Below are 16,987 nucleotides of genomic sequence, written 5' to 3' on the forward strand. Positions count from 1 at the left end.
AGCCCGGTTCATCACGAACTTTGGTTCGCATTTCAGTTTGTGCCCATCTCTATTAAGCACCTCTCCTTCCTACTTCCTCAACAAGCCCTCCATCCTGCTGCAGTTCAGATTAAAAGAAGAAGTTGCAATATACTTCATTTATCCATAAGGCAGTGCCAGCTACTGCTTGGGAAATTCCTGGAGATTTGAGGATGGTGCCTAGGGAGGCTTGGGACATGGGCATATTTGAGCTCATTTCTCCAGGCTGCCTCCTGGCCTACCTCCTCCCATCGATCAACTGGTGATCATTAGGCAGAGGCAGAAATCAGGAGGGATGTGATGCCATAGAGTCTGCCCTCCAACACAGCCATTTTCTCCAGAGGAACTGGTCTCTCTGTCTGGAGATCAGTTGTATTTCTGGGAGTATCCCAGGCCCAGTGGCCAGAAGCACCACACAGAGTTTTCCCAGGAATAGGCTGCCAGGGGGAGGGAGGGAAAGCTGGGGGAAGCAGATAATGGTAAGATGGCTAATGGGTGGGAAGAAGAGAAGGGAGCAAGAAAGGGGGAGAGGCTAAGAGGGCTTTCAGGGAAGGAAAAGCAGAAATAGTGGGTGGGATGAGATGTCCCTCACAAGTCCTTGTGAGTCTGCCACTTGTATTTATATACATTGTCTTACTGTATGTACTGTAGGACTGCTAGGTTCCCAGGAGCCCAATCAGGTGGGGTGGCGGAGCACATGAGAAGGAGGACTTACCTCACATCCACGCTTTGTGCATGCATGCTCCGGGGCTCTTCCTTGTCAGGCCAGGAATTACGTCATTCCCAGAGCAAAAAGGAAGGGAATGCCCCTGCAGGGGGCTGATTTAACAAAAATCAAACCAAATTTCATTATTCCTGGTTTGTGCTCTGGAGTTCCTGGGCCCATTCCCTGCACTTCTCCTCACCCCCACCGGACAGGTGAGTGTTGGGGAGGTGATGCCTAGGAGCAGGGAATCACTAGACTGTGCTGTCATATACCTCATATCTTTTAGAGTCAAGTTTTCACATAACAAAGAGGAAAATCTACCTCATTTCCTTTGCCCAGTATGGGTTGCTACATAAAAAAATATTTTCAGGGTTTCATTTATTACCAGGGCCTTTCTTTGAGAACCATTTTCAGTGCCAAGGAGGAACCCTAAAACATGGAGTACTCTTGTGCATATGCAGAGTGACTTTCTGTCCTCATTTAGGTAAACACAACTAGCCCTCATACAGGACCACACAGAGGGAGGAGGAAAGATACAAAATTCTGGAGGCCTGGTCTCCCCAGGAGCCTATGAGTGGGCAAGTGATTTTCCTTCTTATAATATTGGGGGGGAGGCAGAGGAAATCTTTGTTTAGGCCCCTGTGGTGGCCTAACCTTTACAATCCTGCCCTTATATACCTGGAGTTGGCTCTCCAAGAAACATGGCATGACCTCTAGGCAAGTAAGAGTACTACCTTTGAGTGAACAATTTAAAAGGAATCAGTGTTTGTGCTCCTATTTAAGGCAGTGAGTGGTACCCTTTTAATGAAATTTCTTCCCAAGGAAACATCCCATATCTGATCTGTTTGATAGTAACCTCCTTTTTCACCAGGCCTTCAACTAGGCTGTTGAGTTCCTTTAGGTGTTGACACCTGCTTTCTGTGCTGTACATTTTTCTGAAAGTTGTATGGTTCTCTTGTGTGTTTTAATGTATTTGGGTGTGGCATTTTATTGCTTGTTTGTGAACCATTCTGTGAGCCTTGAATGACTGGTGAAAGCGAGAGGCAGAAATTAAAGTAATAAATATTTAAGGAACAAATAGAATCACTCTGAGTAACAAATACAGCGAAGAGGCAGGACTGAAAGACTCCCAATAAATAAAAGTTGCCTCAGTGCCCTTAAATGTGAACTTTCCTCAGTTGTAGATTATCTTCAAGAAGGGGGGGGGGTGAGCCAAGTAGATCCCCTCCTTTTCCGCTCTTACTTTCCATTGAACTCCCACTTTCTTTGGAATGAGGGGATGGGTGAGGGGTGGAGATTTGCTTTGCAAGGGAGCTGGAAACAGTTCCAGGGCTGGAAAACAAAAGGCATGGTGAGGAGGGGTGCATGTGTGTAGACTGTCAGAGATTCTCTCGGGGACTTTGCATTCCCCGTCCTTTTCTTCATTCATACCCCCCACCCCCAGTCCAGTCTTGCCTGACTAGGCCTGGCTGGAAGGATGAGCGTGGAGAATCCTTGCGAAGAGGCTCTCTCCAGCTTGCTTCTGGAGGATGTCAAGCAGAGGCTGCAGAAAGCATTTCGGGAACAGAGGACAGCCTCGTCCCCTCAAGCACTGAGACCGGCAGCAAGTAAGGACAGAGGAAAGAGGACCCTGGCTGCCCAGGAGGAGCTGCGCAGGGCACGCATAGAGGGGGCCATTGCCTGGCTACGGGTAGAACTGGTGAGTGAAGCAGGCAGGTCCCTGTCTTTTGGGGTAGTTGAAACTGTACTGCAATTCCAGTCATTGAAAAGACAGATCTGTGTTCTGGAAGGGATCGGGCCGGGTGTATAATGCCTTCTGTCAGAAGGGCAGCACAGGCTGAGAAGTCCTCAATTCAAACCTCACCTCAGCCAGGAATTCACTGACTGCTCTTTGCCTCAGCAAGGTGGGGGTTTATTTATTTATTACCTTTTTATTATCCTGCTGTTCTTCCAAAGGACCTATGAGGTAAGTTAAGCTAGGGGTGAATGGCCAAAGGTTATCTCATGAATTTAATGGTATTTGTGGATTTGAAACTGGGTCTTCCTGAATGTAATTCAGCTTTCTGTTACACCGTGCCAACTCTTTAGGACAGCATTTATCATTATAATGCCAACCTGCCTTGCCGGGTTGTTATTAAGGACTTTGAATACTTGAAGTGTGCTCCATAAAAATGCTGACTCTTGATAATAATAGTAATTCATAGTATTATTGATAGTAATAATAATAGTATTGATAATTTATTAATAGGGAAACACTTTTGTCAACTGGTGATGAGGTTTCTGAGGAACGTCCTGTGGGGCACTGTATGGTGTTGAAGAATATTCGCTGATAGGATGTTTGGTTTGCTAGGGGTTCCGTTTTTTTTAAATGTTCTTTTGATTGATTGATTTGATTAGATTAGATGTTTAGTCCACCCTCCCCACCAGGCGGGCTCAGGGCGGAGTACAACATTTCAAATTACATACAGTTAAAACAGATAAAACAGTATACAAATAACATTAAAACAACTTTATACAATACAGCTTCTCTTCTTTTATTATGTTAACACATATAAGTGTTTGTAAAATGTGAACATCATGCTTTGTCTGACAGAGATGAGATTTAAAAATTCCTCAACTAGTTGCCAAGAAGTCTTATGAATTTTAAAATCTCTGCTACCAGTCCTGTACATATTCTGTTACTTGTGCTGCTGTACCAATCAATATTTATTAAACCGTGTCTCAGAGCAGAACCACAAGTGACAAAAGGCACAGGTTGGACACTAGTCAGCTTCCCTCAAGTTTTGATGGGAAATGTAGGCATCCTGCTCTTGCAGCTTGGCTCTCTGACTGCTGTCCAACGGACTTTTCAACTGTCACTTGTCCAACATTCCGCCAAGCTGCCTACATTTCCCATCAAAACTTGAGGGAAGCTGACAAGTGTCCAATCTGTGCCTTTTGTCACTTGTGGTTCTGCTCTCAGTGATATCTATTGACATGAACAGCATAGCATATTCATTAGAATGATGAAGTAGGATCTGGGAGACATGGGTTCAAATCTCCACTCTGCCATGGCAACCTACTGGGTGACCCTGGATTAATCTCTCTGTTTCTCAAGCTTTATCCACCACACAGGTTTATGATGAGGCTAAAATGAGGACGGACAAATCATGCTGTTCTCAATTCTATGCCCTTGTTTGAGGGGCATCAAATAAAGTATCCTTTATTACTATATTTGTACAAGAAAGCTCGCGTGGTGTAGCAGTTAGAATGCTGCACTACGATCTAGAAGACCCAAGGGTTGCCACCTCCAAGTTGGAAAATTCCTGGAGATTTTGGGGGTGGAACCTGGGGAAGGGCAGGATTTTGGAAAGGGATGGACATTAATGGGGTATAATTCCATAGAAAGCAGCCATTTTCTCCAGGAGAACAGATCTCTGCGGCCTAGAGATTAGTTGAAATACTGGGAGATTTCCAGCCACCACTTGGAGGTTGGCAATCATAATATCTCTTCCATAGAAGTTTGCTGGGTGATCTTGGATCAGTCTCTCTCTCTCAGCCTAATCTACATCACAGGGTTATTGTCAAGATAAAATGGAGAAGGGGAGAAACGTTTACTCTGCCCTGAGCTCCGTGGAGGAAGGGTGAAGGATAAAAAAGTGTTACAAAAATATGGGATTTATTCCAAGGATCTTTTTGCAAGCTCTGTGGCACAGCACTTGCTTTGTGTACAGGTTCAAGTCACTGGCATCTCCAGTGGAGGATCTTTGGTGGCAACTGTTGAAGACCTTTCTTTGCCTAAGACCCAGGTCAGCAGCCACCGGTCAGAGCAGTTGATGTCGTCCAATGATGTGATGCTAAAAGCACAGCTTCATGTGCTTGTAAGACAGGGGTTGTGGTTCAGCAATTTGTGGCCTGCAGAAAGTCCCACGTTCAGTATTTGGCTACTCCGCTACATGACATTAAGGAGCAGATTTCTTCTTGGTGATTAAAATGCAACGATGGTCTGACTTGGTTTAATGAAACTTCACGAGAGTAACTTCATCAGGAGATTTGTTACCCATCCTCAAACAGGGCAAAGGAAAAAGCTGAGGTTCAGAACTTTTCTGTTTGACGTTACGTGGTAACTTAATACAGCATTGCATTTGGTTCTATACTAAAGAAGTGTCCTTAGATAGAATGTAGACCATAACTTGTTCTTCATCCTGATGTATGGAATTATCCGTTTCTTATCGGTAAGGAAAATACTCTGTGTACCAGACTGGGCATTTTGATGTATTCATGGCATACACATCCTGGGATTGTTCTGTGATAGTGAAAATATTCCAAGGCTGAGGTCTGGTGAGCCCTGCCACTAATTAAGCCATGCTGGGTTGTTATCATCTGCTCAAACCAATTATGTTCTCCTTTTTATGTTCTTTGCAGCTGGAGATGAAGTCTCAGAACCGCCAGCTTGCCAAAACTCTGCTAGATTTAAGCACAGACATACAGAGACTGAGAAATGAAACAGAGATAATGGCATCTGTAGAGTCAAAGACCTTGAGCATTGCTGCAAGCCCAGAATAATAATGATAATAATAATAATAACTCGGGGAAAGTATGTAGCCCATTTAGATACAGTTTGGTTGCAAGATGTGACTCGAATACCACCCTTAAAGACAACTTCTAGTGACCCTGAGGGGGATATTTGTAAATAATATTTTGATGCCAACCTTAAAGTCTTCACCAAAGTAGAGAAAAGAACAGGAGAGAAGAACTGAAGACCTTTTGAACAACCAATACGAACGTTACTGCTTTAACAGTCAAAATTCATCTCCATTCTCTTTGATCGCTCATCACTTGCAACTCTCATGTGTTTCAGTGTTTTATGCTGCATAGTGAAAAATGTTAACAATCTTGTGGAATATTTCAAGTTCTTTCTTTTTTAGATTTCCAGTAGTATTTTAGATTTTTGTGCTAGATTCAATTATATGAAAAGAATGAAGTCAAAGAATGAATTCATAGCATGCTGAGGGTAGGTTCATACAAATTCAAGGGATAGAAAATGTGCCTGTGGGGAGGTAACTGGTGGGTGGAGTTGGAAAGTTTCATCTTTGCATTTCTTCAGACCTGGGCTTAAAAGCACAGGACTTCTATCATCATGTGTATTTTGAACTGGACGGTCAATCGTGTTGCTACTTGGAATAACATTCTGGACTGACTAGTGTAGGTTGCCCTGTATGAGGCTTCCATTGAAGAATATTTGGAAGTAGAGATGGGCACAAACAGCAACACGAACTAAAAAAAGCCACAAACAGCCCAAACAGCTGTTCATGAACAAGCTGTTCGTGAGGCCCCATTCTAAACGATCAGGTGGTCGTTGCAAGCTTCGTTGCTGTTCGTCAAGCCAAACAGTCTGTCACCTGCAATCAATTCCCTTAGCAACCGAAGGCAGGGACTGCCTGAACTCTGTCTGAACTCCTGCTGTTGCCCTGGAAACCCCAATCTAAGCCCGATTTAGCTTGATAGGCAGGTCTTCCTTTCAAGTGTGGAGCTCCAAATTTGTTACAAGGAAGCAAAGAGCAGGGGGGGAGAAGGGCTCCCAGCTCTGGTTTTGCAGACAGTGAGGGAGAGACAGTTGGTGTTGGCAATTTGAGAGAGAGACAGGGAGAGTGCATTGGAGCTTGAATTTTCTTTGTGTGTGGTGTGATAGGGATCTACCTCTTCAAGTTCCAGGGCTGCTGCCAGGCTCTGGCCATCTATTAATTACTGGTACCTTTCCTGCTGCCAGCTCAGGTAAGGTTTTTGGGAATGGTGCGATAGGGATCTACCCCTTCAGGTTCCAGGGTTGCTGCCAGCCTCTGGGGCCAAGCTATTATTTATTATTGGTACATTTCCTGCTGTCTGCTCAAGTAGGGTTTCTGTGAGTGGTGTGGTAGGGATCTCAATGGCTGGAGGAGAGCCTGCTGGCCCCCACGAACAACGAACATGTTCGTGAACAGGTCATGTTTGTCAATGTCCGTTGTTCATTGATGGCAACGAACAATAAACATCATGTTCATTCCCCCCCCCCGTTCATGCCCTATTTGGAAGCCCCAGATGGTGCAAAATGACATTGTCATGGTATATTACCCAAATATCCATGATATTTGTAAAAGAGGAAGGTGATGGGTGCTTCACTTGTCCAGTGTTCCCTCAGCCCGTTCAATCCCTGCCTCACAACCATTTTTTTTCCTTCAGCAAGGCCTATTTCATATTTTGAAGCACAGTTGTAGAACAAATAACCAAAAAAGGACTATAAGAGCAGATCATCTGCTTTGTATTCAAACTAACCAGTTAGAATGATCAGGTAGAAGGTGAAGTGAAAGATCTATTCCTGAAACCCTGGAGAGTCACTGACAATCAGAGGAAACCTGGAAAGAACAATAGCCTAACCTGGGAGAAGAAAGCTTCATGTGTTCATGGATGGCAAGAGAAAGATGAAGCATGCCTTCCTGCTCTCCAGTTCTATCCTGTAAGCATGCAAAACATTTGACTTATGAGAAAAACATAGGTATGGGACCCCTGTTTCCCAGGTTATACTGATCAAGTGAAGGTACTAAGTCTGGGAGCAGGTTACTGAACTTGTATGAAATGTAATGTATAGTTTGGCCCTGTGTGTTTCTGCCCCTGGAGAGATTTTCAGGAAAAGCAATAAATGTAACAGGAAAGCAAGGAAGAGAGTCCTTTAATAAGATGATCAGGCCAGTGGCCACTCCCCATTTCCTCATTAATTTATTTTAAGAATGTCTACCTTATTTTCTGTTCAAATAACCTTCCAGGTAACTTACCAGCAAAAACTACAAAGCATGGTTTTTGTTGGTAAGTTGCCTAGGAGGTTAAAAACAGAGGAACAAATAGATTTTGAGATGATAAACAAAAGCATACACAAAACAGGATGTGTTGCCGTGTTAGTCTGTCTGTAGCAGTAGAAAAGAACAACAGTCCAGTAGCACCTATAAGACTAACAAAATTTGTGGTAGGGTATGACCTTTTGTTAGTCACAGCTCACTTCTTCTGATACTTCAGATATGCAAAGGGTGATTAACACATGGAATTCACTGCCTCAGGAGGTGGTGGCAGCTTCAAGTATAGACAGCTTCAAGAGGGCCTTGGATAAACATATGGAGCAGAGGTCCATCAGGTATAGATGGAACTCTCTGTCTAGGGCAGTGATGCTCTGTATTCTTGGTGTTTGGGGGGGGGGAAGTGGGAGGGCTTCTAGTGTCCCTTCCCCACTGGTAGACCTCCTGAAGACACCTGGTGTTTGGTCACTGTGTGACACAGAGTGTTGGACTGGATGGGCCATTGGCCTGATTCCAACGATGGGCCATTTCCAACGTGGCTTCTCTTATGTTCTCTTATGTTCTTATGCACTTCTTCAGGTACCTGAAGAAGTGAGCTCTGACTCACGAAAACTCATATCCTACCACAAATTTTGTTAGTCTTACAGGTGCTACTGGACTCTTGCTCTTTTCTACTCATACATAAAACAGAATAGGATCATCAAATTCTGATCCTCACAAAATGTTAAAATTGCAAGTCAGCAGAGCTGTAAGCAGTCGGCCCGGCCTCTGCCATCTTTAATAAGCCATTTAACATGGCTACCTGTGATATAAAATCACAAGGCCCCTGGATTTAAAATGGCATTTTGGATTGCAGCCAGGGGAATTCCAGCTAATAGTTGCTGAGTCCCACCCGGGAGATCCAGACATGAATGGAATGCCACATAGGAATGCGGGGTGATCAGTGGTGATTGGATTTGCAGTCTCTCCAGCTCCAGGAGGAGTCCAGTGTAACAAAGGTCTCACAGAGTCATCTCCACTTAACACATTCATTTCCCTCCTTCCATGATGAGATCTCCTGTCCTTGATTGAGGAGCTAATCAAATGGCATTCATAATTATTTATAATTCATTCCTGGGAAGGTACATTTCCCAACTAAATTCATCAACTCAGCTCCAGTGGACTACATTAGCAAACTGCCCTTTTGTGCAGAGCCCGGGCAAGATTTGCATTCTCTTTCACATGTCCCAGCAGCTACTAATCAAGGTAATCAAACCTTTTGTTACTCCCAGGAACTGGCCATTGGAGTCTTTGTCCTAGTAGCTAGGTGGGCTATCCTAATTCAGGGCACGTTTTACCTTATAAAAGTAGTGCCCTGGCCCCATTCAAATTGTACATACTTATTGGATCCAAAGCCCTGTTCCCTTGAGGTTTGCTCTAAGCCTCAGATCCCAGCTGGGTGAAGGCGTGGGATGGGTGAACAAGTATATCTACCTATCCTGAAGAGTAGTCCAGTCTGCGGGAGAAGAGAGTAGCTTCAAATTCCAGCATCCTAGCTAGGTGAAGGGGGGGGTGCGAGCATTGCCACTACTCCACTCCTGATCCCCACCAGGTGAAGGGGAAGCTGGCATTGCCTCCTGCTCTGCAGCTGATTCCAGCAGGGTGAAGAGGGGCAGGCATTGCCGCCTGCTCTGTGCCTGATCCCAGTTGGGGGAAAGCCAGGGGTAGGCATTGCTACCTGCTCCACTCCTGATCCCAGCTGGATGAAAGTGGGGCCACCTGCTCCACGCCTGATTGTGGTAGGTTGAAGGGGTGTCTGCATTGCCACCTGCTCTGCACCTAATCCTGCCTGGGTGGAGGGGGCATTGCCACCTGTTCTGCTCCTGATCCCAACTGGGTGATGGCAGGGGCGGGCATTGCCACCTGTTCCACTCCTGATCCCAGCTGGGTGAATGTGGGGGGGGGGGCGGCATTGCCACCTGCTCCCATGTTGATCCCAGGCTTGGCTTTCTACCACGGCATGCTCTCTGGAGGGACAGGGTGCCTCGCCCGGGCTTCCCTCTGCGGCAGCGCCCTCTGGTGGCATACCAGGGTTGAAGTGAGTCATCCGGAATACGCTTACTCTATATAGTAGGATAAGTGATATATCCACTCACTGTTAATCCATTTTGTCCTGAGATAGAAACTTTGTCTCAGTCCAGTCTTCAAAGTTGCAGGGCCAGGTTGATACTGCCAGGAAGCAGTGTTAATACTTGCGTAAGCTCACAGCTGTGTGCATGTTTCTCCTTTCCTCCAATTTATCCTCATAACAGCCCTGTGTGACACGTTAGCTAACACAGTTTATTGCCTTAGAGTCACACAGTGAGTTTCATGATGATCATTTGAATGTGGATCTCAGCTAGGCACTGAAGCATTAAAACCCTTATTTTATTTACTATATTTATAGCCCGCCTTTCTTGCTGATACTCAAGACAGATTACATAGTGTAAAACAATACAGCCAAACAGCATGAGAAATCCATTAAACAACATAATAGGATAAGATTACAAACATTAGGAACAATGCAGAAAAAGTATTAGTCATGCTATGTCATAATGCAAAAAAAATTGATTTGCAAAAGTAGAAAGCAATGCAGTAAGAGCAAGATATATACAGTGGATACAAGATTAAGCAGATACAAGATTAGGTGAGAAAAACAAGAAGAAGTAATGAGAAAGATTATGGCTTTTCTTGTTTTTTAATCAGTGAACAGATGTGTGAAATAAATCCCTGCTAAGATTTCTGCGCGTATTTTCACACCAGTGTTCCAACCTCCAAAGAAAGCTCTTTTGTTCAGAGACAGGCACACAAGAAAACCCACAGGGCAAGAGGCCCCATTTGTCACGCGTAAATGGTGAAATACGCCTGTAGATAAACTTTTTAATTAAAATACTTCCTCTCACCCTACAGCTGGTGGCAGGCATAAGGCTGAAGAATTGACAGCATTCGCAACAGCAAGTTGGGAGGGTGCTAAATGCTGCAGGTTACAAAACAGTGTTAAATCTGAGCAAAGACTGGTTTATAGTCACCAGCATGGGGAATTTACGTAAATGATACTGTTTTTTAAAAATGCACCACCGCTGAGTTCCAGAATGCCAAGACGGTAGAGACAGCGAGGCTTGCAGTTACCCATACATTTACACACACCAGGGGCTTGAAATAATTCTTTGTATAATAACAAAGGCGCTGCTCTTGAAATCAGATTTACCTGCCAGTTCATTACATTCAGATTCGGTACGACATGCTTCAAGGTAAGTTTACCAGAGATGTTGTTTTGCTTTCCGATATTCAAGGTATTTTGAGCTTTAGGTTTACAGGCATTGCAACCTCCAGACTACAGAGATCTATATTCTCCTGGAATTACAACTGATCTCCAAACTACAGAGATCAGTTCCCCTGGAGGAAATGACAGCTTCAGTAGGCAGAGTCTATGGCATCCCATCCCCTCTGTGCTCCCTTGCCTCCTGAGGCACCACTCCCAAATCTCCAGGAATTTCCCAAGCTGGAGTTGGCAATCCTACTTTATGACGATTCCAGCAATCAGAGAGCTGTGATCATAAATGGGGTAATTATTGCGACACAGGAAAAGCAAACACAATGTGGCGGCATCTCTGTGCTTCTCAGGGAACTCTTTATTTGCAAAACCTCTCTAAAAGATTTGGAGCAAACTTTAGATTGGTATAATCAATGACTTATTATATTTCATCATGGTTTTTGAGTGCAGATGAAAAAGCCGCCCATGGAAGTGTGTATCTATTTTAAAATGAGAGCCAGGGTGGTATAGTAGTTAGAATGTTGAACTAGTATCTTGGAGATCCAAGTTTGAATTCCTACTCTGCTACAGAAGCTTGATGGATGACTTCGGGCCGATCTGTACTCTCTCAGCCTAATCTACCTCACAGGGTTGCTGAGAGGATAAAATGGGGGGAGAAGAGAACAATAAGTTACTTTGGGTCCCCACTGGGAAAACCAGACAAGCTGAGTGGAAGCCTAGAAGGAGTTTTATTCTAAGTCAGTCATGCAATCTATATGAAGCCTGAACTGTCTGTGTGTTTCTGAGAGAAAGTATTTATTCACCAAGTTCAATGAAATTGGGTGTTCCTGAAAGAGTCTATATCTGTGGTGTTCTGAGAAATTTTGTCTAAATCAGGCAAACTGTGTGTGCATCTCGTGCAGTCTGGGTACACCTAGATGAGAGTTTAATCTAGGTTTAGGCAAGCTGTGTGGAAAGGCCTGAGTGAATCTATGTCTGTGTGGATGAGAAGAGTGTTTATTCTGTTAGTGGAAAATTATTCTGTGTGACTGTGAATATACCTTTAAGAAGAGATAATTACTTCTAAAACCACCAAGCGTAAGAACTATTCTGAAACTAATATGCTTATCAGAACTCTGCAATCATCACGCTTATGTGCCGACAAATAAATTCTACTTTTGTTTAAGGAAAAGATCCTTTTTTACCTAACAACCACCCTCACATGCTGATCGTCCTGTCAAACTACCATCTATAACTAACCCTTCCTGTAGTACCAGTTAAGACGAAGAGATCTAAAGCAAAAGCCTTTGATGGCAGAGAAAACCTTTAGGGGAGGCAGCAATATAAAGCAGTGCAATCCTAATCCGTGTTTCTCCAGTCTTACACAACAAAAAAGGAAGGTGTTCCTGAGGTATAAGCCTGGGTTAAGTAGAGAACACCTAAAATCTGTGTGAGCGGAATTAAAAAGTGTGTTGGATGTGATCAAATCCCTCCTGAGGTATAAAATTAAGGTAATGTAAAGAGGAGAGAGCCCCGTGGCGCAGAGTGGTAAAATGCAGTACTGCAGCCCAAGCTCTGCTCACGACCTGAGTTCGATTCTGGTGGAAGCCGGGTTGAAGTAGCCAGCTCAAGGTTGACTCATTCTTCCAAGGTTGGTAAAATGAGTACCCAGTTTCCTGGAGGTAAAGTGTAGATGACTGGGGAAGGCAATGGCAAACCACCCTGTAAAAAGTCTGCCAAGAAAACGTTGTGATGCGATGTCCCCCCATGGGTCAGTAATGACGCTGTGCTTGCACAGGGGATATAAAGAGGAGCCGAATGAAAGGTCCAAAGTCAAAGGTTGTAAAAGGTTTTAAAAAACAAACAGCAAATTATTACGAGGTATCTAAAACATTTTCCTGACCTGAAACAGGTACATTATACTTCAAAAATAAAACCAATGAGATGAACAGTTCCTCAGGAGGAAGTGCTGGTATCCACCCATACCGACTTGGCTCCCACCCATGAGAGATGGCGTTGAAATCTGAAGCAAGGTTTGTTTGTTTGTTTGTTTATTTTCAATTTTTATTCCGCCCTCCCCACATTTCCAGCAGGCTCAGCTCAGAGATCAAATCAGAATGTGGGCATGGAGGCAGAAATGCTCAAATTACATTTATTTATTTATTTATTTAATTTATCGTATTTATATTCCGCCCTCCCCGCAAGCAGGCTCAGGGCAGATAACAACATTAAAACATTTAAAATATTTCATTAAACATTAAACATAAAACATTAAAAATATTGTATAAAGATATTAAAAATAGCAGCACTCTTTTCTTGGTGGCAGCAATATTGTTGATTACAGAAAATGCAACAGTGCAATTGAACATGGCAGCAGCTTCAGAACAGTGGTGGGCAGATCTCATAGGGAGGGGAGTAGATGTTATATCCTCCAGCCAGTGGAGGCCCAGCCTCAGCCATAAGCCTGGCGGAACAACTCTGTCTTACAGGCCCGGCGGAAAGATAGTAGATCCTGCCGGGCCCTGGTCTCGATAGACAGAGTGTTCCACCAGGTAGGAGCCAGGAGTGAGAAAGCTCTTGCTCTAGTCGAGGCCAGGCGGGCCTCCTTGGAGCCAGGGACTGATAGCAATTTCTTTTCTCCTGATCGGAGAGTCCTCTGGGGAATATACGGGGAGAGACGGTCCCTCAGGTACGCTGGCCCCAGTCAGCACAGGGCCTTATAGGTCAATACCAAAACCTTGAACCTGATCCGATACTCCACTGGCAACCAATGCAGCTCGCGCAATACTGGTGTAATATGCGCCCTATTTGGCGCTTTCATAATGATGCGCTCCGCTGCATTTTGCACCAGCTGTAATCTTCGGGTCACGCACAAGGGTAGGCCCACATAGAGCGAGTTACAGTAATCCAACCTGGAGATGACCGTTGTCTGGATCACTGTAGTTAAGTCACAGGTAGACAGGTAAGGGACAAGTTGTCTGGTTTGCCGCAGGTGGAAAAAAGAAGACCTGACAACAGCTGTGACCTGTGCCTCCATTTTCAGGGAGGCATCTAGGATCACCCCCCAGGCTCTTAACCCTTAGAACAGGCATAAGCTGTGCCCCATCGAGGGTCGGGAGCCGGAGTCCCGAATCCAGTCCCCCATGGCTCAAGTATAGGACCTCCGTCTTTGGTGGGTTCAGTTTCAGTCGACTCTGTTTCAACCAATCAGTCACGGCTGCAAATGCATGTTCCAGGACATCTGGGGCTGAGCCGGGCTGGCCGTCCATCATCAGATACAGCTGGGTGTCATCTGCATATTGATGGCACCCAAGCCCAAAACTTCGCACCAGCTGGACAAGGGGGCGCATATAGGTGTTAAACAGTAAAGGGGAGAGTATTGCCCCCTGTGGGACCCCACACACCAATGGGTGACGGGGTGACAATTTCTCCCCAAGCGCCACCCTCTGTCCCCGACTGTGGAGAAAAAAGACAAGCCACTGTAAGGCAGTCCCTCGTATCCCCACATTGGCGAGGCGCTGAGTCAGAAGATCATAATCGACTGTGTCAAACGCTGCTGACAAATCCAGCGCTGAACCACCTCGGTCCAGATGTCTGTGAAGGTCATCCGTGAGGGCGACCAGCAGCATCTCTGTCCCATGTCCTGGTCGGAACCCAGACTGAAAGGAATCTAGGGCCGAGACATCATTCAGAAAACCCTGTATCTGTCCCACTGCTGCCTGCTCAATCACCTTTCCCAGAAATGGGAGGTTCAAGACCCCTTGGTTTCCAGTTGGATTTGGGAAATCTGCCGAATGGGGAAGGCTGGCACAGTTTTTTTTAAAGTGGCATGATATAATGGGTGGTTTGATTGGTGGTGCATAATGTAAACCTAAAAGGCAAGGGTGTTACTTGTGCACTTGTGATATTATATGTATGCATCACTCAACACATATAGTAGCATGGGAAGACTGTACTTGGAATCCATAGGGAAGCCCATCTTTTGCAGTGCCCGATGTTTTCCTGGTTTGTCTACTGGAACAGCAAACACGCTGCCCATCAATTTGATTGATGGAACAGTGTTGGCAGGATGAGAACCAGAAATCTATAATGATATTTATTTCAGCAGAGCTGTAAAAATGAAGCCAAAATTTATGGCAGCATTGAAATATTTCAGTCTCTTGTTATGCCAGTTATTAACTAAGAATATTCCTCACTGGAGATTTATTTTGGCTAAAAAGAAAAGCAATGGAATTACTTGCATCAGTGAACTGTGCAGGTAAAGTTAATAGCATAGCCAGGAATGTAAAAATAAGGCAGCCAACTAGCCCAGTGAAATGTTACCCTCTTTTTTGCGTGAGATATTTGCCTCTCCAAAGAAACAGAATTCAGAAGTAAAACATAGGAATACAAATACATATCTCGAATACTTATTTCACGGCTGATTTTAACATGATGCCTATGGTTTGGAGATGTGTTCTCTTCCTTAAAAATACACACACACAACATATTTTCAAAGAAATCCACTAACCGTTTGATCCCAAGCAGAGTTACCTCTCTGAAATCAAGGGGACTAGATAGGGTTGCTAATTGCCCGCTTGTGACAGGAGTTCTCTCACTGAAGCGCTGGGTCCCCTTTGCTTGCTCAATAGAGCAGAAGGGGGAAGGAATGATGTTGATAAGTGTCATGATGTCACTTCCAGGTTTCACCTGAGAGTGACATCATGATGACATACTAGGAAGCCCCTGAAACTCTATACTTTTACCATAGATTTTTGTGGAATTCCTAGAGCCTCATGATGTCACTTCTGGGTAAACCCTGGAAGCAACATTATGATGTTGATCATAACTTCCTCTCCCTGTGTTTCACCCCCCAAATTTTCCAGAGGTTGAAGGCAGAAGCCTAGCAACCCTAGGCATAGAAGTCTGTAAAATACCAACTCTAGTTTCCAATTAATAAAGTGCTCCTGTTGCATTAATTAATATCATTTAAACTAGTCATTCTAGAGATTGCGCTTTGTATTTTACATATTCCTTGGTCTGAGCCAGAGGGCCAGAGGTGGGCAATGTTGCATAGGATAAATATCCAGCTGACCTCCCCCCATGTTATTCCCCCAAGCCTTCTATCTAGTCCAGCATCCTTCTCACACTCAGTGGCCAAGCAGTTATTCTATAGGGTCAACAAACTCAAGGCCTCCTGGCACTGGTACATAGACATTTAGAGGGAAGTAGCTGGAGTCCATTTTGGGGATATTGATTTTCTCCTCACATATACTCCAAGTCTTTCCCTCCAAGCTATTATAAAATCCCAAGAGGTTCATCAGTAGAGGTGGGCATGATCCAAAAAAAATACCGATCAAGCTGATCGTTGATCCGCGTGGGCGACGACCCCAGATCACCGATCCACCCCGAACAAGTCCCGTTTCCAATCGGGGATCGGGGAGGCCAAAGCAGAGGGGCGCCCCCCCCACACACTTAGAGCAGAGGGGGGGAGTTTTTAGCCCGGCGACGATCCACCTCCCCTCAGGGAGGGGACGTTTTCACACACACACACACTTAGAGCAGGGGGGGAGTTTTTAACCCATCCCTGCCTCTCCAAATAGAGAGAGAGAGACATCCCGTCAACATGTTTCAGCCAGCTTTTAAAAAAATAGCAGGGATAGAATCCTCCATTCCTCCCCATCCGGTTTTAAAAGCAAGCAGCCAGTCTTCCAAAAGCATATTTTAAACAGGAAGACAGTAAAACCAGGATCCACACAGATCCTCACGGATCCTATGGTTTTTTAAATAGGAAAAACACAAATGAAACATCAAATCACATATCACAGCCAGGTCCACAGACTGAAATATGAAAAACACAGATCCAAAAATATTTGGTGCTGTCACAGTGAAAAAACATGAATCTGAGACACGGATCCTCATGAATTCATATAATTTTTACGTTGAAACAAAACAAAAATGCTGTCATATTTTAGATCTTTTGGTCCTGTTTGTGGCATTGGACATGATCTGGGACAGTATACTGGATTTTGGGTGGCCCCATGTAAAAATCAAGAGGATCCATGAGGATCCATGCTTTTGAATCATGTTTTTGCGCTGTGGCGCTGCCACAAAGCAGTGCATGAATGATTTTTTTGGTCCCATTTGTGGATATGGACATGATCTGGTTTAGTATGGTGGATTTTGGGTGGTCCCATGTAAAAACCTAGA

At 44.5% G+C, this 16,987-nt stretch overlaps 1 protein-coding gene across 1 annotated transcript; it reads left to right on the forward strand.

Moving 5' to 3' along the window:
- The first annotated feature begins 2,201 nt into the window (after positions 1-2,201).
- Positions 2,202-5,295, forward strand: AARD (alanine and arginine rich domain containing protein). The gene is made up of 2 exons (XM_054984471.1): positions 2,202-2,423; positions 5,129-5,295. Exons 1-2 carry the CDS (start codon positions 2,202-2,204, stop codon positions 5,267-5,269), a joined length of 363 nt encoding a protein of 120 aa, XP_054840446.1. The 3' UTR covers positions 5,270-5,295.
- Positions 5,296-16,987: the final 11,692 nt, after the last annotated feature.

Source organism: Eublepharis macularius, chromosome 7 (assembly GCF_028583425.1).
Source record: "Eublepharis macularius isolate TG4126 chromosome 7, MPM_Emac_v1.0, whole genome shotgun sequence".
Lineage (NCBI taxonomy): Eukaryota > Metazoa > Chordata > Lepidosauria > Squamata > Eublepharidae > Eublepharis > Eublepharis macularius.